This window comes from Schistocerca gregaria, chromosome 2 (genome assembly GCF_023897955.1).
Source record: "Schistocerca gregaria isolate iqSchGreg1 chromosome 2, iqSchGreg1.2, whole genome shotgun sequence".
Taxonomy (NCBI): Eukaryota; Metazoa; Arthropoda; class Insecta; order Orthoptera; family Acrididae; genus Schistocerca; species Schistocerca gregaria.
The window spans coordinates 143,292,994-143,317,429 of record NC_064921.1 but is presented as its reverse complement, the minus strand read 5'-3'; the positions used below and the strand labels follow the sequence as shown (position 1 = coordinate 143,317,429).

The following is a 24,436-nucleotide window of genomic DNA, read 5'->3' as shown; positions in this document are numbered from 1 at the left end:
GTGGCAGAATGTCGACGGGATCCGGCTGCATACCCGGAAATTATTAGAAGATCATTGAGTTGTTTGAGGAGGGGGATGACTCTTGTAGTAATGTGTGGATTAGTACTCTGCACGTGGGGTCACAGACGTTATGACTGTGATATGTGTGATGAAAGTTAGATAAGGTAATGAAAGGGTGCGGGAATCTAGCGATGTAGGGGAATAGATTTTCTAAGAGGCAGTTGTGGTCGATTGAATTTAAGGTGGGATTGGTTTCTGGGATTAAAAAGAAAGTTATTTCGATTGCTGAGAAAACGGCTAATCTAATAAAATAATAACGAATATGGATACAATGAAATAACGGATATTTGGCTGCACTGTAGTCACAAAACGAACATCCTTGTGCAGCGGGAGCAGGACACAAGCTCTTGCGGATCAGAGGCGTAGCAGTGGTACTGATTGATATACACTCCTGGAAATTGAAATAAGAACACCGTGAATTCATTGTCCCAGGAAGGAGAAACTTTATTGACACATTCCTGGGGTCAGATACATCACATGATCACACTGACAGAACCACAGGCGCACAGACACAGGCAACAGAGCATGCACAATGTCGGCACTAGTACAGTGTATATCCACCTTTCGCAGCAATGCAGGCTGCTATTCTCCCATGGAGACGATCGTAGAGATGCTGGATGTAGTCCTGTGGAACGGCTTGCCATGCCATTTCCACCTGGCGCCTCAGTTGGACCAGCGTTCGTGCTGAACGTGCAGACCGCGTGAGACGACGCTTCATCCAGTCTCAAACATGCTCAATGGGGGACAGATCCGGAGATCTTGCTGGCCAGGGTAGTTGACTTACACCTTCTAGAGCACGTTGGGTGGCACGGGATACATGCGGACGTGCATTGTCCTGTTGGAACAGCAAGTTCCCTTGCCGGTCTAGGAATGGTAGAACGATGGGTTCGATGACGGTTTGGATGTACCGTGCACTATTCAGTGTCCCCTCGACGATCACCAGAGGTGTACGGCCAGTGTAGGAGATCGCTTCCCACACCATGATGCCGGGTGTTGGCCCTGTGTGCCTCGGTCGTATGCAGTCCTGATTGTAGCGCTCACTTGCACGGCGCCAAACACGCATACGACCATCATTGGCACCAAGGCAGAAGCGACTCTCATCGCTGAAGACGACACGTCTTCATTCGTCCCTCCATTCACGCCTGTCGCGACACCACTGGAGGCGGGCTGCACGATGTTGGGGCGTTAGCGGCAGACGGCCTAACGGTGTGCGGGACCGTAGCCCAGCTTCATGGAGACTGTTGCGAATGGTCCTCGCCGATACCACAGAAGCAACAGTGTCCCTAATTTGCTGGGAAGTGGCGGTGCGGTCCCCTACGGCACTGCGTAGGATCCTACGGTCTTGGCGTGCATCCGTGCGTCGCTGCGGTCCGGTCCCATGTCGACGGGCATGTGCACCTTCCGCCGACCACTGCCGACAACATCGATGTACTGTGGAGACCTCACGCCCCACGTGTTGAGCAATTCGGCGGTACGTCCACCCGGCCTCCCGCATGCCCACTATACGCCCTCGCTCAAAGTCCGTCAACTGCACAGACGGTTCACGTCCACGCTGTCGCGGTATGCTACCAGTGTTAAAGACTGCGATGGAGCTCCGTATGCCACGGCAAACTGGCTGACACTGACGGCGGCGGTGCACAAAATGCTGCGCAGCTAGCGCCATTCGACGGCCAACACCGCGGTTCCTGGTGTGTCCGCTGTGCCGTGCGTGTGATCATTGCTTGTACAGCCCTCTGGCAGAGTCCGGAGCAAGTATGGTGGGTCTGACACACCGGTGTCAATGTGTTCTTTTTTCCATTTCCAGGAGTGTAGTTCGTTCTCGGTGGAAAGGGATAATTTTGCCTTAGAATTTGTGGAAATGTTGTAAGAAATAATGAAACGAATGTTCGATGGGGATGAAATGAGTGAAGATGAAATGACGCGAATTTTTTTAGTACAAACTGTGAGGTTGTCCTGTATCTGTATATTTTAAACTACGTACACTGGGAACTGAATATCGTGTCACGACAGGAGCCTAACCTAGATTTCATATCCCCCTATAGCAGAAAATCCGGTTTCGAATCGCAGTATGGCACAATTTTGAAACATCGCTAAAAATTAAATCTAAGTTGCTAGGTCCTCAAGAAAGGGTCATTACTTGGATTTTTATAAGGTCTGAAGAAGGAAAATTTTTGTAACTTTCATTTAAATGATTAGAAGAATTTCAGTGAAGTATACTTTCTTCGGAATATGATTAATATTTCTTATCAATGTCACTGTTGTGCTCAGTGAAAGTGAAAAAGAATTACAGTATCTGTGGAATGTACAGTGAGTACAGAATATGGATTGAATGTCAATCGAAGATAGAAAGTAATTAGAAGCAGCTTAAATGAGAACAGTGAGAAAATTAACACCTGATTTGGATTTTGCTATTTAGGCAGCAAAATAACCCATGCTGGCTGGAGCAAGGAGGACGTAAGAAACAGACTAGCACTTGCAAAATGGGCATTCCTGGGCAAGAGAAGACTAATAGTATCAAACAAATGCCTTCATTGGAGAAAGACGTTTCTGAGAATGTGCATTTGGAACACAGTATTGTTTGATAGTGAAACATGGTCTACAGGAAAACCGAAACAGTGTAAGGTGTCAGGTAAATCCAACACCTTCCATGAAAACCCTGACATGGTAAGCAAATCCAGTAGTATGTCACATAGCTCCGAATAAATCGTGACATTAAATTGACCAAAGTAATACGAGTAACGAGTGAGCAAATGGAATACCACAGACTAACACAAAAATACCTAAATGCATGTCGTACCTTCCCACTGTGAAACCTACGCTGTTCCGAGGGGAGAAACGAGAACAGAAGCCGAGAGCAGAACCTTGTTAAGCTAGAAGGCCCTACGATAAGGGACGGACCGGACACCCACGTCGCCAGTTAACCACTAGGGCTCACCACCTGCACGTTAGAGCCTGAGACTTTTTCGCGTCTCAGGTACGTCAAGGACCACCCCCAGCCGATGTTAAAAGATAGAGCCCTATAGAAGAACAGTATAGATCTTACGATAACGCTAAAAGGACCACACCAGCTGCAGGTTTTAGCGTGAGACTTTTTCGCGTCTCTGTTATGTTGCAAACTTTAAAAACATTGCCCCACCACGAAAAGTATAACGTTTCTCATTGGATAGACAGAATTTTTGTAGGCAGAGCTTACGGTTAACATTGAGACCCTGATTGGTCAGATGAAAACACAGCCAGATAGTTTTTTTTTAAACCAACTTCTGTAAATTGTAGTAAGGAAAGAGTTAGTTCCGAGACGGCTAGCTGGATGGCTGGTGCGCCTGCCGCTGTCGCCCTGACGCTGCCTAAACACCGACAAGGTAATGAATGCACGCGATGCCGCATTTTTGAGCGAATAAGGCTTTACTCAGAACTGCAGAAGACTCGTCTGTTACACCCCTTTTTGCGTAATACTAGTGTCGATCGCTAATTAAAACTCATGGTGTTCACATTTGCCACTTGAAGAAAAGATCTGAAACGCGATGATTTTTCTTTTATATAGTTATTGAGAAGCCACATCAGCCACTGTAATTTACGACAAGTTAAGTAAGTAATTAAAGATAATTGAGGGTCACTGTAGAACATTTTGATAGTTTTCTCTTTTGTGAAACTTAATTTAAACCTAGATCATAGGTGTGATATGGCACAGGTCATCCTTCGATCCATTGTAGAACTTGGAAATCCACCCAGGGAATATTCGTTCACATTTTTGTTGAACGCAGGTGGTTCTTACCATCCTGTATTAAAACATTTCCTTTTATCAATAGTGCAATTTATAAACGATGTTTTGTGAGTAGAATAAAATTTCCAATGGTAAACTTAACTGCTTTTTCGACGTTATTTTACCAGCTAACTAAAAATAGGAAAGCCTTGAACCCCTTCCACTAAATTTAGTTAGTATTAAGATTCTTTTACAGGGAGTGCAGTGGAGCTGACGCTGAGATCATTTAGTATTTGGTTATATCATCGCTAGTCTCACTGAACTCTTCTGAATTCTACATGTAATGTATGGTCTGGCGTCTCCTTACCAGCAACAGGTCCCAGGTTCAAACTAGTCAATTCCCTAAAAAACACGCTCAGAGCGTCGTTGCGCGAAAGTGGTAGGGAGACATGATATAGAACAGACAGACACCACCATGAATGTTTAGAACAGAAGAGAATCAAAGCATTTGAGATGTGGTGCTACAGACAAATGTTGAATATTCGATGGAGTGAGAAGGTAAAGTAAGAGGAGGTTCTCGACGGATTTAGCGAGGAAAGGATTATATGGGGGTAACACCGACAAGAAGAAAGGAGTGGATTATAGCACACGTCTTAAGACATCAGCGAGTAACTTTCCACGTAGTAGGAAAAAAACTGTAGAGGAAGACAGAGATTTGTATACATCCAGCACACAACTGGAGAAGTAAGTGCAAGTGCTACTCTGAGATGAAGGGGTTGGTACAGGGGAGGAAGTTGTTAATGCTTCACGTCAAAGCAATCAGAAGACTGAGGATTCAAAATAATTTAAATGATTTTTGTATAAAAATAAAAATAAATGGAAAAATCGATCTCTCACAAAATGAGGTACATGTGTGTTCACGAAGTTCTTTGTAAGGTGGGCATATTTTGATTTTTATAAATTATCGATGTGCACGTCAGAGAGAGCAAGTTATGTTACAATTAAACAATCTTTGGTCTTTTTGTGGCACAATCTTTGCTTCTGTGCAGTCTGATACGATCTTAGTTGAAATATGGTAGGTGAAAAACGTATTCATTAGTGCTGTGTTGGCGCATGATTGTATCTGTAAGATTAATAAACATTTATTGTAGACAGCAAGGATGAATATGATGTACATACTGAAAGGCGAAAAGGATATAAACTTTGAGTAATGTTATTATTTTTGAAGAGAAGAAATTTGAGGTAATACTGCAATACAGCGCTGCTAATTTGTTAGAATAAGTATCGTCAGCTACATAACTTGCTCAGAGCTGAGAGAATGACCGTCCCACTTCCCCGAATCATTCATTAAGATATCAACTGATTAAGCTGTTTGATGTTTATAGAAGTTCTCTGTTAACATAATACCCTTTTCAAATCGTTGTTAACTTCGTTGAAATGGTTCAAATGGCTCTGAGCACTATGGGACTTACCTTCTCAGGTCATCAGTACCCTAGAACTACTTAAACCTAACTAACCTAAGGACATCACACACATACATACCCGAGGCAGGATTCGAACCTGAGACCGTATCGGTCGCGCGGTTCCAGACTGTAGCGCCTAGAACCCCTCGGCGACCCCGGCCGGCTCACTTTGTTGAACATAGTATTATTCAGATCAATGTTACGTGTGAAGATCACGCGAAATTTTGCTCTGTCTTTTTGGATACATATTTAGTTCTAAAATCATTATCTTGGAATATCATTTCACAGGAATAGTTGCTCTCCCCATCATATTGTTTAAAGAAGGTTTACCATTACGCATTACCACATTGCACCATATAGTATGCAACAGTGTGAATATTGTTTGGAAATTTTGTTTAAAAATAGAAATCTAGCTCAGCCGCTGCCTGCTTGCTGTTGTGCTTTCGCGAAATCTGCAACAATGTTGTCAAGATGCAAGGTAAGTGGAATTTTTGATTAGGACCAGATAATTGCTTTACTTTTGTTGCATATTTGATATAAAGACAAGTTTTATTCAGACCAGTTACAGTTCAGACATATTAGGTCCTGTTTAGCAAACAAGTTTAAGTTGAATAACGTTTTGTGGGATACAGTTTTCGTAATACGTTGTTTTTTTGTGGAATGGGAGATAATTCTATTCTCGGCTAAATTTCATACAGAAACAGATAGTGGGGAGGTTGCAGCTTTAGTGGCAGAAAGGTTTGTAGATTGTCGAATGTGGTTGCTACTACGCAGTAGAACGGTGTAATGCAAGATGTAAACAATCGCGACACCTTGAAAACAAGTAAGTTACTGGGAGAAAGATATCTTGCTCATAGCGGGAAGACAACAACACATCATTTCTTAGAACACGCTGCGATAAAGCCTTGGAACCTTTTTCAGCAGACATCAAACCGTTATGCTGACTAGCATCTGTACACTACTTCCTCCCCCTTGACTCCGCCTCGTATTAACGAGCATGGCAACACAGACATGGCGTTCCCAGAAGCTGGTGCACCGCGAACGAGGTCAACGGCACAGCGGTGCTTCCCTGCCTCTCGCTTGCAGCGTGTGACGTCACGCATCTGCGTCCTATAAAAGCAGCAGCCGAGCGGTTCCACGGTACCAGAAGCCCCTCTCAGACGGTCCGAAAAGTTGCAACCCACAACAAGATGAAGGCCTACCTGCTGGTTATCCTGCTTATCGGTGAGTCTCCCATACTGCTTACGATGGTCGAAACTGTTTGCCGTTGCGAGGTCATTATTCACAGCTGCTCTGCCAGGAATATAGATTTCGTGGGTGGTAACTGTAGAAACTGAGACAAAGTTACAGAAATGTGAGATGTTTCTCTTCATTGACACTTGTTTGCAGGATGGGTCTATAGGGTTTAGCTTACTTAAATTTGGGAAACTTTCCTTTAATACCACTTTTCATGCGCCTTTCTTGTGAATAGTGTTAACATTGTATTTTACATAATAAAATTTTCGATTATTACAGCGAGTCCTTACGGAGTTTACCGCAGTGTTTTTTTTTTATATTTTCTTGGTACAACTCTCATTTATTCTTCTGTCTCAGTTCTACATTTTTAATTACATGACATGTTTCGATCTCTCTGGATCGTCTTCAGACCTAAGTGGCTGCTTCAGCAATCCGTTTCTTTGTGTCAATGACCTTACCTTCTTAGACGACCAGGTATGTTGAAGTTTATGGAAGGAATTTCCACCTTTTGTCTGTTGACTGTTCATTTGTTTTATAATGTGCAAAAGAAATGAGCAGTTAATAGTGAAATGGAGGAAATTTTTTTCCAGACATTGTCTGGGTCAAAATCTCATATCAGAGTCCTCTGACATGAAATTCTGACACAGACAAGACGGGTTGTTGCGGGCTCAGAACTTGGCCGACTGTGTGTACGATTTGCGAAGATGACGCCCCTCGACGGATGAAGAGCCGTAATATAGCTAACTTGATGACGCTTTGAACATCAGAAATGGCAATGTGTTTAGAAGTTTGTGATTGTGCCTGAAAACGAAGTTATGTTACAATAAACGATAAATGTCGATGCTACGACACCACATAGTTAATTTAAACACACAAGACAAAGCGGAGAGGTTTGGGATGAAACCCTGGATATTGATGCGTAATTTACACGTTTGAAATATGAAACCGGAATTTCCCTATAGATGGTGCTAGCCGACAGTGTAGGGTCCGTGAGACCGCGTCTGCAGCGCCATCTGCTTCCTGTAACGGTTGACAACGAATGTCAACACGCAGTAAACCAAGTTCTGTATTTCGTTGTGTGTTTCAGACCGGTAAGCATGCCGAGTTTTGTGCCTAAGGCTTGCGATTTGCAGAAAGCATCGATTTTCTGTTACCATTTGAAGAAAACTGCTGCGGAATCGCATCGAATGCTTGAAGCTTTCATTGAACATGCTCTTAGGAAAACACAGTGTTTCGAGTGGTTCAGAAAATTCAAAAGTGGTGACTCTGACGTGAGAAACGACGACCGTGGGAAAGCACCGAGAAAGTTCGAAGACAACGAATTTCAGGTGTTATTAGATGAAGATGATACTCAAACTCAAGAGCAACTCGCGGAACAATTGAATGCGACGCAGAAAGCTGTTTCTCTTCTGTTTGAAAGCTATGGGAAAGGTGCAGAAAGAGCGAAAATTGGTTCCGCATGAACTGCATGAGATACACCAAGCAAATCGAAAGACCATTTGTCAAATGTTGCCCGACAGATAAAAAAGGAAGTTGTCTCTCCATAGAATAGTGACAGGTGATGAAAATGGATCTATTTTGAGGATCCTAAGCGTCGTAAAGCATGGGTCAACCCAGGCAAACCATCGACATCCACTGAAATACCAAATCGCTTTGAAAAAAGGCAATGCTCTATGTTTGGTGGTATCAGAATGGTGTTATCTATTATGAGTTTCTAAAACCTTGCGAAACTACCAACAGAAAAGGACCGATTTAAATAAAGCACCACCAGAAAAACAAGCTAAGTATGGAGACAGGCAATACAAAGTCACATTGATTCATACACTCCTGGAAATGGAAAAAAGAACACATTGACACCGGTGTGTCAGACCCACCATACTTGCTCCGGACACTGCCAGAGGGTTGTACAAGCAATGATCACACGCACGGCACAGCGGACACACCAGGAACCGCGGTGTTGGCCGTCGAATGGCGCTAGCTGCGCAGCATTTGTGCACCGCCGCCGTCAGTGTCAGCCAGTTTGCCGTGGCATACGGAGCTCCATCGCAGTCTTTAACACTGGTAGCATGCCGCGACAGCGTGGACGTGAACCGTCTGTGCAGTTGACGGACTTTGAGCGAGGGCGTATAGTGGGCATGCGGGAGGCCGGGTGGACGTACCGCCGAATTGCCCAACACGTGGGGCGTGAGGTCTCCACAGTACATCGATGTTGTCGCCAGTGCTCGGCGGAAGTCGCACGTGCCGGACCGGACCGCAGCGACGCACGGATGCACGCCAAGACCGTAGGATCCTACGCAGTGCCGTAGGGGACCGCACCGCCACTTCCCAGAAAATTAGGGACACTGTTGCTCCTGGGGTATCGGCGAGGACCATTCGCAACCGTCTCCATGAAGCTGGGCTATGGTCCCGCACACCGTTAGGCCGTCTTCCGCTCACGCCCCAACATCGTGCAGCCCGCCTCAAGTGGTGTCGCTACAGGCGTGAATGGAGGGACGAATGGAGACGTGTCGTCTTCAGCGATGAGAGTCGCTTCTGCCTTGGTGCCAATGATGGTCGTATGCGTGTTTGGCGCTGTGCAGGTGAGCGCCACAATCAGGACTGCATACGACCGAGGCACACAGGGCCAACACCCGGCATCATGGTGTGGGGAGCGATCTCCTACACTGGCCGTACACCTCTGGTGATCGTCGAGGGGACACTGAATAGTGCACGGTACATGCAAACCGTCATCGAACCCATCGTTCTACCATTCCTAGACCGGCAAGGGAACTTGCTGTTCCAACAGGACAATGCACGTCCGCATGTATCCCGTGCCACCCAACGTGCTCTAGAAGGTGTAAGTCAACTACCCTGGCCAGCAAGATCTCCGGATCTGTCCCCCATTGAGCATGTTTGAGACTGGATGAAGCGTCGTCTCACGCGGTCTGCACATCCAGCACGAACGCTGGTCCAACTGAGGCGCCAGGTGGAAATGGCATGGCAAGCCGTTCCACAGGACTACATCCAGCATCTCTACTATCGTCTCCATGGGAGAATAGCAGCCTGCATTGCTGCGAAAGGTGGATATACACTGTACTAGTGCCGACATTGTGCATGCTCTGTTGCCTGTGTCTGTGCGGCTGCGGTTCTGTCAGTGTGATCATGTGATGTATCTGACCCCAGGAATGTGTCAATAAAGTTTCTCCTTCCTAGGACAATGAATTCGCGGTGTTCTTATTTCAATTTCCAGGAGTGTAATAACGCCTCATCACACAAAGCAAAGCGGGTCAGGCAAACGATCGAGGCATTAACTTGGAAAATACCAGGGCATGCTGCTTATTCTCCACGCTTGGCTCCGTCCGATTATCATCTATTTGCATCACTGGGACACATTCTCCCTGAAGAACGCTTCAGTTCGTATGAAAATGTGCGAAAATGGCTCGCTGACCAGTTCGCTTCAAAAGAAGAATCTTTTTTTGGCGTGGCATTTTAGCCTGCCGGAGAGGTGGTAGAAAAATATAAATAGCAATGCAGATTATTTTGAATAAAATATTGTTTATCAGTTTCAAACAACTGACGTGTAATTATTGCAACCAAATGCCGGTTTCGTGCTTCTACACTGGTTACCACCATATTAATATCAGTTAACTGTCTTCGCTGCTGAGTAGCAACCAGAGCGAGGATTGTTTGGGTAGGTGCGAGGAAGTAGTACTATTTCAGTAACAATATCATTCGTTTTCAAGTCTTAATGAGTTTTAACTCGCTATCCGCTAAAACAAAAGACAAGCGTTTGCCACTACTGCTAACAGTTGTTGATGACGATTAATCTCATTACTTATCAAACTTTAATTACTGTCCACTGAAAGGTGACAGTTATGGCACCGCAAACAAAAACCACGAGTTTGTAAGAACGTATCTGTACTGCAGTTAATGATGAAGCGTAGGGATCTAAACGTATTTTTAGTCGTATAACAATGTGGTGCAGAGAAGAGTGCGTTTCGAAAATCTAGGAGGACGTCTTTACCGGTTCATCTGTATCAGCTATTCCCGCGACTAAGCGTGTGCATAAAGCAAACTGTGCTTAAAATGAGTAGTTTTTCCCTGGTGACCGGTTTTCTTTCATACGACTACCGTTCCAGGCCCTGCCGCTTGTGTGGCGAGTACATCACGGTTTTTCCTAATTGTATTCGCAGGCGGTATTTCACTCAAGTGTTATATAAAATGTGAAACAACGAAAAGACTAAATTAAGCGTAACAAACTGATACAATTTAATGTTTAACTCACGTATTGCATGGTGTCATTTCGCAACAAGGAATTAATTTGGATATAAATTTAAGGAAAACACTCGTACACGCCTGATGTTACCGTCTGGCGACACACACAATTTGTCTGCATCGAGCTAGAACGTACTTAGCATCACTTGGAAGAAACAATTGAAAATCTATAATCTTCGCTGAAGGTCGAATGTACGTAATCACATGCGAAAGCGGCTTAAAGAATGAATTATTTCTGCCGCTTGGGTTATTTTCAGTTAGATTTTAAGGTGGGTAAATGATGCCTAATGACAGCATAGATTTTTTTCCATCTCTCTGTAAGTAAACGCCAACAAACAAACAATATTGATTAAATGAAAATAAAATCAAAATTTCTATGTTCAACATTTTATCTGATAGTATCGCAAGCCTGTCTGGCTAATCATTTGTGTGTATTGAGATATTGCAGGTCTCCTTGGAGCGCACCTATTTTTGCTTTCATCACTATAGAACATCTTCTGTCAAATATAACGTTACGGGTTCCATTTTTCAATAACTCACCGAACCTGCAGCATTTCTACCAGAGAGTATATTAGTTATCGGTCAACGACCAACAGTCGCCAGATCTTTGACAGAATCGAACTCCCATGACTAGCACAGCTGTAAACTCGGAAGGACTTGGGAGCGGAAAATTTGGCAAATTATTGAACGGTGTCTGTTCGTGCAGGATCTGGTTGGAGATCGGCGTCCATAAAAATGAGGTATGTATTAACATGGAAAGTGGGAGGACAGTATCTGGGTATACATGAAAGAAAAACCTTTGATGTTTAAACGAGCTGAGTTGTCGGATCTGCACATTTATGATCGTTGAATAAATATTAAATAAATAACTTCGCCGTATTCATCTTTTGCATAACGGATACTAGTGTGAGTCAAAAGTGGAAGTTAGCTGGGGAACACGTAAGCACGTGCTCTGGTAAAGATATCACATTTATTCAAGACACAGCCTAGCAAACTAGTAAACTAAACAACTACTAAGCGGCTGATGATTTCTGTTCTTCGTAACACTCTCGGCCGAGTTACAAAATTACATTTACAACTGCATCTTGGAGACCCCAGCAGAATTTATCATTAATTATGGAAACAGCAGAGGAATCTTTCAACAGCAACCTTCACGCACATATACAAATATCACAGAGATTCAAGACAACTATAAGAACTATACTATAGTATAGGACAAGTATAAAAACTTCACCAGTATGCACCTGATTAGCAAACGGTTCATCCATTCGCTTGGGTGCCCGAAGCAAGTGAATAAGAATTCATCGATTTGTGAACTGTTGCCGGCCGGGGTGGCCGAGCGGTTCTAGGTGCTACAGTCGGGAACCGCGCGACCTCTACCGTCGCAGGTTCGAATCCTGCGTCGGGCATGGATGTGTGTCAGTTAGGTTTAAGTACTTCTAAATTCTAGGGGACTGATGCCCTCAGTTGTTAAGCGCCATAGTGCTCAGAGCCATTCGAACCATTTTTTGTAAACTGTTAATAATTGCACCATAGACGAAATTAATTTGGAAGTTTTAGCCCGAGAACCAGTAAATGTGACATGTAACGATTATCACAATCCGCTGACACGTGATCGTCACAAACAAACGTTCTCCATAAAATGAATGTTAAAATTGAGAATAACTAAGCAAATTGGACAGGATACAATACTATGAGACATGATCTGCGAACTTAAAGCTCTCGGGTCCGTACTTAACACGTGCTGAGGCAACAAAAGACACGTGGAAACTAGATCACGAACTGAAATCGAAATTAAGCAAATTTCAGAAATCTATTGAATTATACTATACTCATGAGATCACCAACGAACTAAATCAGACCGAACTGAGAAGATACATCACGTGACTACGTGTCTGAACAAAGGTAGAGCAGAACAATAGTTTGAACGCGTGGCTAAGTGCAACTGCTGATATCGTTCCGAAATTAGCAAGAAAAATTCCGTATACCACTTAACGAGCAATGAGTGATGAGAGCACGACGTTAATTTTGAATGGACCTGAAATCTACAAAAATAAGGTATTGAATTAGCTATGAATAGGCACACTCACACTTAATGGATGTCGCCGGTCTCGCGTCTCCCGAAACACCGCCGAGCGAAGTTTTGGAACCCAAGCGTCCCGTTCCGTCGGAAGTGCTCAGGGAGCTCCATATTGTGTGGTGCCAACATACACAAGAGCTTCGTCCAAGGCGAACAATAACCTCTTTGCTTCCCGGTACGTGCTTAATAGGAGTGGCATTCTACCATAGTACCAGACTACTTTTATTCCGACAGATCTACATACTGAGTTTTTTTAAAACTTCATTCACGCTTTTCATTCATAAGGTGAAAGGAGCAAACGATGTGCATAAATGTATTGAATATGCGTGTCGGGTTCAGATAATTACCAAAAATCTTAGTCAAATATGAAGTGAAATAAAAATGATATACATTTTGGCCACTGTAGACACACTCAGCTGCTTGGTCTTTTTTTGTGTAATTGACAGTTTGCGCCAGGAATTGAGGTGCCAGAGGTAGGAAACTTTAAGTTAAAACTTAAGCAAAATCATGAAGAAACTAGTGTAGAGGTTCTTCCACATTGGAAGTCGCTAAGAGCTCTCATTCTCAAATACTGGATGAATATAATCTGGGGAATTTGCGCGCTGTAGTTAACGCCACCCAAGACATATACGCAGTTTCTAACTTTAATCCTTGAGTTTTATTGTTCACCGTTTAATAAAAGGCCTCACCTTTTAATGAGTTTATTATGATAGAATTTTACAGCTTACAGTTCCATAAATAATTACATGAAATATTGAACAAAATGTTTGATCACGTGAACGTCTGGAACTAAGGAACATATTTACGGAATAAAAATCCGCACTCGTTGCTAGCAATTTTCGTAATTTATTCCACGACTGGTTGAGAAGTTTAAAGCTTCATCGTCTACATCTACATCTACATGGATACTTTGCAAATCACATTTAAGTGCCTGGCACAGGGTTCATGGAACCACCTTCACAATTCTCTATTATTCGAATCTCGTAAAGCGCGCGAAAAGAATGAACACCTATATCTTTCCGTATGAGCTCTGATTTCCCTTATTTTATTGTGGCGATCGTTCCCCCATATGTAGGTCGGTGTCAACAAAATATTTTCGGATTTGGAGGAGAAAGTTGGTGACTGGAATTTCGTGAGAAGATTCCGTCGCAACAAAAACGCCTTCTTTTAATGATTTCCAGCCCAAATCCTGTATCATTTCTGTGACACTGTCTCCCATATTTTGTGATAGTACAAAACGTGCTGCCTTTCTTTGAACTTTTTCGATGTGCTCCGTCAGTCCTATTTGGTAAGGATCCCACACCGCGCAGCAGTATTCTTAAAAAGAGGATGAGTCTCCTTAATAGGTCTGTTACATTTTCTAAGTGCCCTGCCAATAAAACGCAGTCTTTGGATAGCCTTCCCCACATTTTCTATTCCAATTTGAGTTGTTCGTAATTGGAACACCTAGGTATTTAGTTGAATTTACGGCTTTTAGATTAAACTGATTTATCGTGTAACCGAAGTTTAACGAGTTCCTTTTAGCACTCATGTGGATGACCGCACACTTTTCGTTATTTAGGGTCAACTGCCAGTTTTCGCATCATTCAGATATCTTTTCTAAATAGTTTTGCAGTTTGTTTGGAGCTTCTGACGACTTTATTAGTCGATAAACGACAGCGTCATCTGCAAACAACCGAAGACAGCTGCTCAGATAGTTTCCCAAATCGTTTATATAGATAAGGAACAGCGAAGGGCCTATAACACTACCTTGGGGAACACCAGAAATCACTTCTGTTTTACTAGATGACTTTCCGTCAGTTACTACGAATTATGACCTCTCTGACAATACATCACAGATCCAGTCATATAACTGAGACGATATTCCATAAGCACGCAATTTCACTACTAGGCGCTTGTGTGGTACCGTGTCAAAAGCCTTCCGGACATCCAGAATCTTCAGGTGCCACCAAATAATTATGAACACACAAATGTATGGCGGTCGGGCCAGTCAATCACTGGGGATCACATACACGCTAAACAAACGCATGGGAGCATAGGACGAGCAACCACAGCGTCCGCCTGGACAGCACGACATGGTAGAAGCTTTAAGATTCTAAACCGGTCGTGGTATAAATTAAGAAAATTACAAGCAACTGAAGTGGATATTTATTCTGTAAATAGAACACTGAAAATCAAATTTTTGTTGGCTCTGCAAGCCGCTAGGTAGGCAGCCTGCAGCTGGGACCGGACGAACCTTTTAGCCGTTCAGTAATATGGTGCACAGTATACGGGGGTTACTCCAAAAGAAATGCACAATATTTTTTTTTAAATCGATCTTTTACTCTACATGTTTAAAAGTTTTACAGCGTGTAGGTACATCCTTTAGGAACAATATTTTCATTTCTCCATATAATTTCCATCCCTCTCAACTGCCTTACGCCATTTTGAAACCAGCGCCTGTATGCCTGCACCATAAAATTCTGGACCAACCTGTTGAAGCCACTGTTTGGCAGCGTGCAAAAGGGATTCATCATCTGTAAACCTTGTTCCACGAAGAGAGTCTTTCAGTTTCCCAAAGAGATGATAGTCACACGGAGCCAGCTCAGGACTGTAAGGCAGGTGTTTCAGAGTTGTCCATCCGAGTTTTGTGATCGCTTCCATGGTTTTTTGACTGACATGTGGCCGTGCATTGTCGTGCAACAGCAAAACATCCCGCTTTTGCCGATGTGGTCGAACACGACTCAGTCGAGCTTGAAGTTTCTTCAGTGTCGTCACATATGCATCAGAATTTATGGTGGTTCCACTTGGCATGATGTCCAAAAGCAAGAGTCCTTCGGAATCGAAAAACACCGTAGCCACAACTTTTCCAGCAGAAGGTGGATTTGAATTTCTTTTCTTGGGTGAATTTGCATGATGCCACTCCATTGATTGCCTCTTCGTCTCTGGTGAAAAATGATGGAGCCATGTTTCATCACCTGTCACAATTCTTCCAAGAAGTTCATCTCCACCATTCTCGTGCTGTTCCCAAAGTTCGCTGCATACCGTTTTTCTTGTTTCTTTGTGAGCCACTGTCAACATCCTGAGAACCCACATGGCAGAAACCTTTTTTTACGCCAATACTTTCAGTATTCTGCAAACACTTCCTTTTCCTATCCCAAAGTAGCGTGACAATTCGTTCACTGTGATGCGTCTGTCGGCAGTCACCAATTCGTTAACTCTCTTTACATTGTCTGGAGTGTTTGCAGTACGAGGCCTGCCGCTGCGAGGACAATCCTGAATATTGCTGTGCCTGCTTTCGTCACGTAACCTGCTTGTTCCCCAACTAACTGTACTGCGATCGACAGCAACATCTCCGTACACCTTTTTCAACCTCTTGTGGAAATTTCCCACGGTCTGGTTTTCACAATTTTCACATCATAGGAATTCTATGACAGCACGTTGCTTCTGACGAACGTCAAGTGTAGCAGCCATCTTGAAGACATGCTGTGACGGCGCCACTCACGGGAACAGGTTGAACTATGTTTGAAAACAAGCTGGAAGGATGTATATACACACTGTAAAACTTTCGCACATGCAGAATGAAAACTGTATTTTTACAAAAATAGTGTGCATTTCTTTTGGAGTGATCCTAACAATAACTTTGGGAAACCTAGGAAGGTGGTTTTGCGCGTTATTCTGCATCAACTACTCGCACAGCATCGAGTGTGAGTAAAGCGAGCTGTGTTTCGCGTGAGTAGTTTCTCTCTAGTGGTCTGCTTTATACGATTTGCTCCTTTTCCAGGCGCTGTCGCTAGCATGGTGGACGCGGCGACCACGAGTTGCTCTTGCCCGCAGTGCATCATCTTCGACCCCATCTGCGCCAGCAGCTACAAGAACGGACGTCGCGGCTTCAGCAGCGGCTGCCACATGCGTTGCTACAACAAATGTCACGGCACGGGTAAGTCAAGTCGCGGTGTGGTGGCTCGTCCATCTGAACGTTGCGCTGCCTTTTCGCTCGACAGCTCTCTATTCATTACACCTGTAACGTGATAAACGAGAGGCTTTCAATAAGTAATGCAACACATTTTTGTCTCTGCCAATTTCGGTTGGAAAAATTCGGAAATTGTTGTGAGACATCGTGGAAATTTCCCGCTTCAGCCCCTATAGATTTGTGAAGTTTCGATTGGTGGTGGCGCTATACGCAGCCTTCAAAATGGTGGCTGTAATGGTAGTGCGTACCGAGGAGAGAGCTGCCATCGAGTACCTTTTAGCGGAAAATCAGAGCACGGCAGATATTCGTAGGCCCTTTCAGAATGCCTGCGGAGACCTGGCAGTGAATGAAAGTCACGGTGGGTCGTGGGGCGAGGCGTCTGTCATCATCGCAATCTTTCCGATCTCCCTCGTGACGGCCGGCTGCATACAGTAACTGACTCACGCAATGTTAGAACGTACAGACACCCTAATTCGAGGTGATCGACTAATATTTAATCAATGGTGTCTGTTCCTTCGAACATGTCCGAAAGAACAGACATCATATCCATATAAGTATATAGTACTGGCAATACCGGCCATGACCTTCCTCTTCTGTGCGAGTAATGCTTATGTTGGGTAGGGACGCTACTAATGTAGTGTGTGGACATATATGGTGAGAATGTGGATCTCGTGAGAAGCGTGCGCGAGATAGTCCCTGCAGTCGCATTATCTTCTCTGCGCACGGTGGCTCAGTCGGATAGAGCGTCTGCCATGTAAGCAGGAGATCCTGTCTTCGAGTCCCGGTCGGGGCACAAATTTTCACCTGTCCCCGTTGATATATTTCAACGCCCGTCAGCAGCTGAAGATATTAATAATTCTAATGAAATACCTCGCTCTTCGAATGGACGTTTCTGTTGGTGCTCCTGACGCACTCGTTACTAATTGAGACACTGAAAAGTAGGTACCAACTGGGTTCCTTGCCATCTAACGGGAGACCATAAAGGGCAACGAACGACAATCTCTGCGGAGTTGCTTGCATATTACAGTTACTGTGTGCAGCCATTAGCTCTTCGCATTTGAAAACTGGTAACAGCGCTGCAGCAGACCTCTTTATTGCGTTCATTTTTTTCAATTATGATTGGTAGCCTGAAAATTATTACGAGAAGCCACTCTAGACTTTTAGGGATCTGCCAGTTAAGCATTTCTTGACAACAAATGCGTTTCTTCAGAGACAAAACTCAGTAAGGAGAAATATTGTAGTCTGAGTGGACAGATTTCTTAGCACATTTCGTGTTCGTTATAAACTATACTATACTGACTATTTTGTAATAAAAATCGATAACACATTCCGTAAGTCAATAGCACAGCACCTATCAGAAACTCACTGTGCAATGCCCATTTTCAGGTAATGCACAAGCTTTGTCTGATAGCTAGCAGCATAGTTTACTGCTAGCCGGCAATATTCATTCATCCTCTTATATCACAAGCCAGTCTTATTTCATTTCCCCCTAAACATTTGGTGGGAACAGTAAGCAGTAGAGATGAGCTACAAGCCTCAAACATACAGGTACGTGTATCAGTCTGTGCTGAACAAGTCCTCGTCTTCTGCGATGGCAACTCCTCTTTCACACCAAAGACATCAGAACGAACTTACATATACCGTAATGAATACAATTAGTTTTAGGGTACGAATATAAAATTTTCAGAAAGGTTAATTAACTTTCCTGTCAACATATTAAGTTTTCAATCTGTTCCTTTAGAATAGAAAGTTTAAGAGTGACTGCTGTTAAATTTCCTTGCGTTATAACTATTTTCTGGAAACCTAGATAATCATTTTTCCTTCTGTTTCAGATTACTTCCAGATCAGTAAGGGAAGCAAATGTATATGAAGAAACAGCATACTGTGAACCGGCAATTCAACCAAAAAAGTTATTTATTATTTGTCTTACGTTTTTAAATTTTAATAAACTTTTTTAAAAAATAATTAAATTTATTTACCTTTATTCTGCACATCAAGTTTTTTCTGTTCATAATGAAAAGACAAAAGATGCAATCAGAAACAGCAGACGATGATCAGGGATATAGTTTATACATACAAGTGGAACAAGACGTCACAAAACCTCAGTTTATAAAACAAATGAAGTTACACTCAATTTCTCACAAATTTTTAACAACCCAAGGTCACAAAACATAATAGTTATGTGATAAAGTTAACAACTAACAGGCAGTATACACTCCTGGAAATTGAAATAAGAACACCGTGAATTCATTGTCCCAGGAAGGGGAAACTTTATTGACACATTCCTGGGGTCAGATACATCACATGATCACACTGACAGAACCACAGGCACATAGACACAGGCAACAGAGCATGCACAATGTCGGCACTAGTACAGTGTATATCCGCCTTTCGCAGCAATGCAGGCTGCTATTCTCCCATGGAGACGATCGTAGAGATGCTGGAGGTAGTCCCGTGGAACGGCTTGCCATGCCATTTCCACCTGGCGCCTCAGTTGGACCAGCGTTCGTGCTGGATGTGCAGACCGCGTGAGACGACGCTTCATCCAGTCCCAAACATGCTCAATGGGGGACAGATCCGGAGATCTTGCTGGCCAGGGTAGTTGACTTACACCTTCTAGAGCACGTTGGTGGCACGGGATACATGCGGACCGCATTGTCCTGTTGGAACAGCAAGTTCCCTTGCCGGTCTAGGAATGGTAGAACGATGGGTTCGATGACGGTTTGGATGTACCGTGCACTATTCAGTGTCCCCTCAACGATCACCAGAGGTGTACGGCCAGTGTAGGAGATCGCTCCCCAGACCATGATGCCGGGTGTTGGCCCTGTGTGCCTCGGTCGTATGCAGTCCTGATTGTGGCGCTCACCTGCACGGCGCCAAACACGCATACGACCATCATTGGCACCAAGGCAGAAGCGACTCTCATCGCTGAAGACGACACGTCTCCATTCGTCCCTCCATTCACGCCTGTCGCGACACTACTGGAGGCGGGCTGCACGATGTTGGGGCGTGAGCGGAAGACGGCCTAACGGTGTGCGGGACCGTAGCCCAGCTTCATGGAGACGGTTGCGAATGGTCCTCGCCGATAGCCCAGGAGCAACAGTGTCCCTAATTTGCTGGGAAGTGGCGATGCGGTCCCCTACGGCACTGCGTAGGACACTACGGTCTTGGCGTGCATCCGTGCGTCGCTGCGGTCCGGTCCCAGGTCGTCGGGCACGTGCACCTTCCGCCGACCACTGGCGACAACGTCGATGTACTGTGGAGACCTCACGCCCCACGTGTTGAGAAATTCGGCGGTACGTCCACCCGGCCTCCCGCATGCACACTATACGCCCTCGCCCAAAGTCCGTCAACTGCACATACGGTTCACGTCCACGCTGTCGCGGCATGCTACCAGTGTTAAAGACTGCGATGGAGCTCAGTATGCCACGGCAAACTGGCTGACACTGACGGCGGCGGTGCACAAATGCTGCGCAGCTAGCGCCATTCGACGGCCAACACCTCGGTTCCTGGTGTGTCCGCTGTGCCGTGCGTGTGATCATTGCTTGTACAGCCCTCTCGCAGTGTCCGGAGCAAGTATGGTGGGTCTGACACACCGGTGTCAATGTGTTCTTTTTTCCATTTCCAGGAGTGTATCTTCGGAGAGTAAGACAGGGCACATTGTTATTTCTAGTAGAGGCCGTGGTCTAGGGGCTGATGATCTCGGACGTTCCGGCCCAGTTACATTATATACGATACTTCTTTCTTGAACTCAGTTATCTACGCCTCACCTTACCAAGACAGCTTTTACTCAAGACAAAGGCAGTATACAATATCCTCCAATTAGGTCGTCAACCTAACCCGATTGAACAAAAGTTCCCCCAGGTAGACTGGTGTCATGTATGGCGCGCGGTTTTCGCCCGTTACCTTGAACCGAATGTTCAATCTGTCAGGTACCTAACTGTCAATGGTAAGCAAATCAATCAATCTCGCCTTCATCGTATCCACCTCGCCCAATCACCTCTCTGTTCCACGTGTGGTGTGCCAGACAATGATGAACATCGGTTTGTTTGAGGACCGGCGGCGGAGGTTTGGCACTTGATTCGTCTTATTGTCGCTTTTCTAACGCGGGACATACCGGATCGGATTACTCCCCTTTCATTATTATTTCCGGATCGTGAATATTTTCCTCGGACAAAGACCAATGCTGTGAATTGGATTCGAGGACATGCCATTCACTACCTATTTGGACAAACTGTAGACTCTGTACTCGATTTTTGGATATACCTCAATGACAGTTATTATGTCGTTGTCCGTCACCCAAAATACAGACAATTTTTCTCGAACTTCCTTGGGAGTGCTTTCCACGACCCGCCTCGCAGCTGGAATGTGTTAAACCAAGAGAGAAAAAGGTTTCCTGTTTGAACCAATGAACATTTCTGAACAATTGAACAGAACACATCACTTTCGAGAAGACGTGACTCAACATATTACCAGCGGGGCGTAGAAGGCCTCTGATCAATTATCCAACAAAACTAAACAAAAACAAATAATAATAATAATAACATAACAACAATAAAAAGAAAAAGAAAATTCAGTAAAGGAAGATTTTGTTTTATAAGGATAGCCCTAACCTTGATTTCCTATATTTGCCCTGGTATATAGGCAACTCTCTGGGGTAGGTTTAGTCAGGAGCCAACGCCTGAAGTGGACCAGATTTTTTTTTGTTATAGGATGAAAAGTGGCGGTGGCACTTGGTTCTTTTTTTTAGTTCCATTTTATGAAAGGGTTAACAAATAAAATGAAAACAAAATGAAATACAAAATTTAAAAAAAGGGGGGTAGCGTCTTTGATTCATAATCAAGACGTCTTCGGTCACAGGTTCAATCTCCGTCAGTGCCTAAATTTTAATAAATAATCGGCATAAGAAGTCAGCCTCATTCTGCCAACGGCCTTGTCAAAGAGGGCGGAGGAGCGGATAGAGGTTCAGGGCACTCTCTTGTCCTAGGGGTGGGAAATTGCCCCTACAGGCGGAAGAATCAGCAATGATCAACGACATGAGGATGCAGAAGACAATGGAAACCACTGCATTAAAGACTCATAACGTGTATTCACAGGACATGTGGCCTGTAGTTGAGGAAGTGTCATGATGATCTCTCCATTGGCAAAAGATTCCGGAATAGTCCCCCATTCGGATCTCCGGGAGGGGACTACCATGAGAAAAAGATTGAATAATCAACGATAGGATAACGTTCTACGAGTCGGGGGGTGGAATGTCAGAAGCTTGAACGTGGTAGGGAAACTAGAAAATCTGAAAAGGGAAATGCAAAGGCTCAATCTAGATATAGTAGGGGTCAGTGAAGTGAAGTGGAAGGAAGACAAGGATTTCTGGTCAGATGAGTATCGGGTAATATCAACAGCAGCTGAAAATGGTATAACAGGTGTAGGATTCGTTATGAATAGGAAGGTAGGGCAGAGGGTGTGTTATTGTGAACAGTTCAGTGACCGGGTTGTTCTAATCAGAATCGACAGCAGACCAACACCGACAACGATAGTTCAGGTATACAGGCCGACGTCGCAAGCTGAAGATGAACAGATAGAGAAAGTGTATGAGGATATTGAAAGGGTAATGCAGTATATAAAGTGGGACGAAAATCTAATAGTCATGGGCAACTGGAATGCAGTTGTAGGGGAAGGAGTAGAAGAAAAGGTTACAGGAGAATATGGGCTTGGGACAAGGAATGAAAGAGGATAAAGACTAATTGAGTTCTGTAACATGTTTCAGTTAGTAATAGCGAATACCCTGTTCAAGAATCACAAGAGGAGGAGGTATACTTGGAAAAGCCCGTTAGATACGGGAAGATTTCAATTAGATTACATCATGGTCAGACAGAGATTCCGAAATCAGATATTGGATTGTAAGGCGTACATAGGAGCAGATATAGCAGATATAGACTCAGATCACAATATAGTGGTGATGAAGAGTAGGCTGAAGTTCAAGACATTAGTCAGGAAGAATCAGTACGCAAAGAAGTGGGATACGGAAGTTCTAAGGAATGACGAGATACGTTTGAAGTTCTCAACTCTATAGATACAGCAATAAGGAATACCGCAATAGGCAGTACAGTTGAAGAGGAATGGACATCTCTAAAAAGGGCCATCACAGAAGTTGGGAAGGAAAACATAGGTACAAAGAAGGTAGCTGCGAAGAAACCATGGGTAACAGAAGAAATACTTCAGTTGATTGATGAAAGGAGGAAGTATAAACATGTTCTGGGAAAATCAGGAATACAGAAATACAAGTCGCTGAGGAATGAAATAAATAGGAAGTGCAGGGAAGCTAAGACGAAATGGCTACAGGAAAAATGTGAAGACATGGAAAAAGATATGATTGTCGGAAGGACAGACTCAGCATACAGGAAAGTCAAAACAACCTTTGGTGACATTAAAAGCAACGGTGGTAACATTAAGAGTGCAATGGGAATTCCACTGTTAAATGCAGAGGAGAGAGCAGATAGGTGGAAAGAATACATTGAAAACCTCTATGAGGGTGAAGATTTGTATGATGTGATAGAATAAGAAACAGGAGTCGATTTAGAAGAGACTGGGGATCCAGTATTAGAATCGGAATTTAAAAGAGCTTTGGAGGACTTACGGTCAAATAAGGCAGAAGGGATAGATAACATTCCATCAGAATTTCTAAAATCATTATGGGAAGTGGCAACAAAACGACTATTCACGTTGGTGTGTAGAATATATGAGTCTGGTGACATACCATCTGACTTTCGGAAAAGCATCATCCACACAATTCCGAAGACGGCAAGAGCTGACAAGTGCGAGAATTATCGCACAATCAGCTTAACAGCTCATGCATCGAAGCTGCTTACAAGAATAATATACAGAAGAATGGAAAAGAAAATTGAGAATGCGCTGGGTGACGATCAGTTTGGCTTTAGGAAAAGTAAAGGCACGAGAGAGGGAATTCTGACGTTACGGCTAATAATGGAAGCAAGGCTAAAGAAAAATCAAGATACGTTCATAGGATTTGTCGACCTGGAAAAAGCGTTCGACAATATAAAATGGTGCAAGCTGTTCGAAATACTGAAAAAAGTAGGGGTAAACTATAGGGAGAGACGGGTCATATACAATATGTACAACAACCAAGACGGAATAATAAGAATGGACGATCAAGAACGAAGTGCTCGTATTAAGAAGGGTGTAAGACAAGGCTGTAGCCTCTCGCCCCTACTCTTCAATCTGTACATCGAGGAAGCAATGATGGAAATAAAAGAAAGGTTTGGGAGTGGAATTAAAATACAAGGTGAAAGGATATCAATGATACGATTCGCTGATGACATTGCTATCCTGAGTGAAAGTGAAGAAGAATTAAATGATCTGCTGAACGGAAGGAACAGTATAATGAGTACACAGTATGGTTTGAGAGTAAATCGGAGAAAGACGAAGGTAATGAGAAGCAGTAGAAATGAGAACAGCGAGAAAATTAACATCAGGATTGATGGTCACGAAGTCAATGAAGTTAAGGAATTCTGCTACCTAGGCAGTAAAATAACCAATGACCGACGGAGCAAGGAAGACATCAAAAGCAGACTTGCTATGGCAAAAAAAGGCATTTCTGGCCAAAAGAAGTCTACTAATATCAAATACCGGCCTTAATTTGAGGAAGAAATTTCTGAGGATGTACGTCTGGAGTA

At 43.8% G+C, this 24,436-nt stretch overlaps 1 protein-coding gene across 2 annotated transcripts in view; it reads left to right on the top strand.

Moving 5' to 3' along the window:
- The first annotated feature begins 6,339 nt into the window (after positions 1-6,339).
- The window catches only part of LOC126336546 (locustin), an 86,454-nt gene continuing 68,357 nt past the window's right edge, over positions 6,340-24,436 (top strand). The window contains exons 1-3 of one of the 2 annotated variants that reach the window (XM_050000378.1): positions 6,340-6,447; positions 16,557-16,712; positions 18,578-18,715. In XM_050000378.1, the coding sequence (XP_049856335.1) occupies positions 6,414-6,447; positions 16,557-16,712; positions 18,578-18,615 (228 nt within the window). In that variant the 5' untranslated portion in view covers positions 6,340-6,413 and the 3' untranslated portion in view covers positions 18,616-18,715. Of the gene's footprint in view, positions 6,448-16,556; positions 16,713-18,577; positions 18,716-24,436 lie in introns of those variants that run through there. The other variant, XM_050000379.1, reaches the window with a different exon arrangement.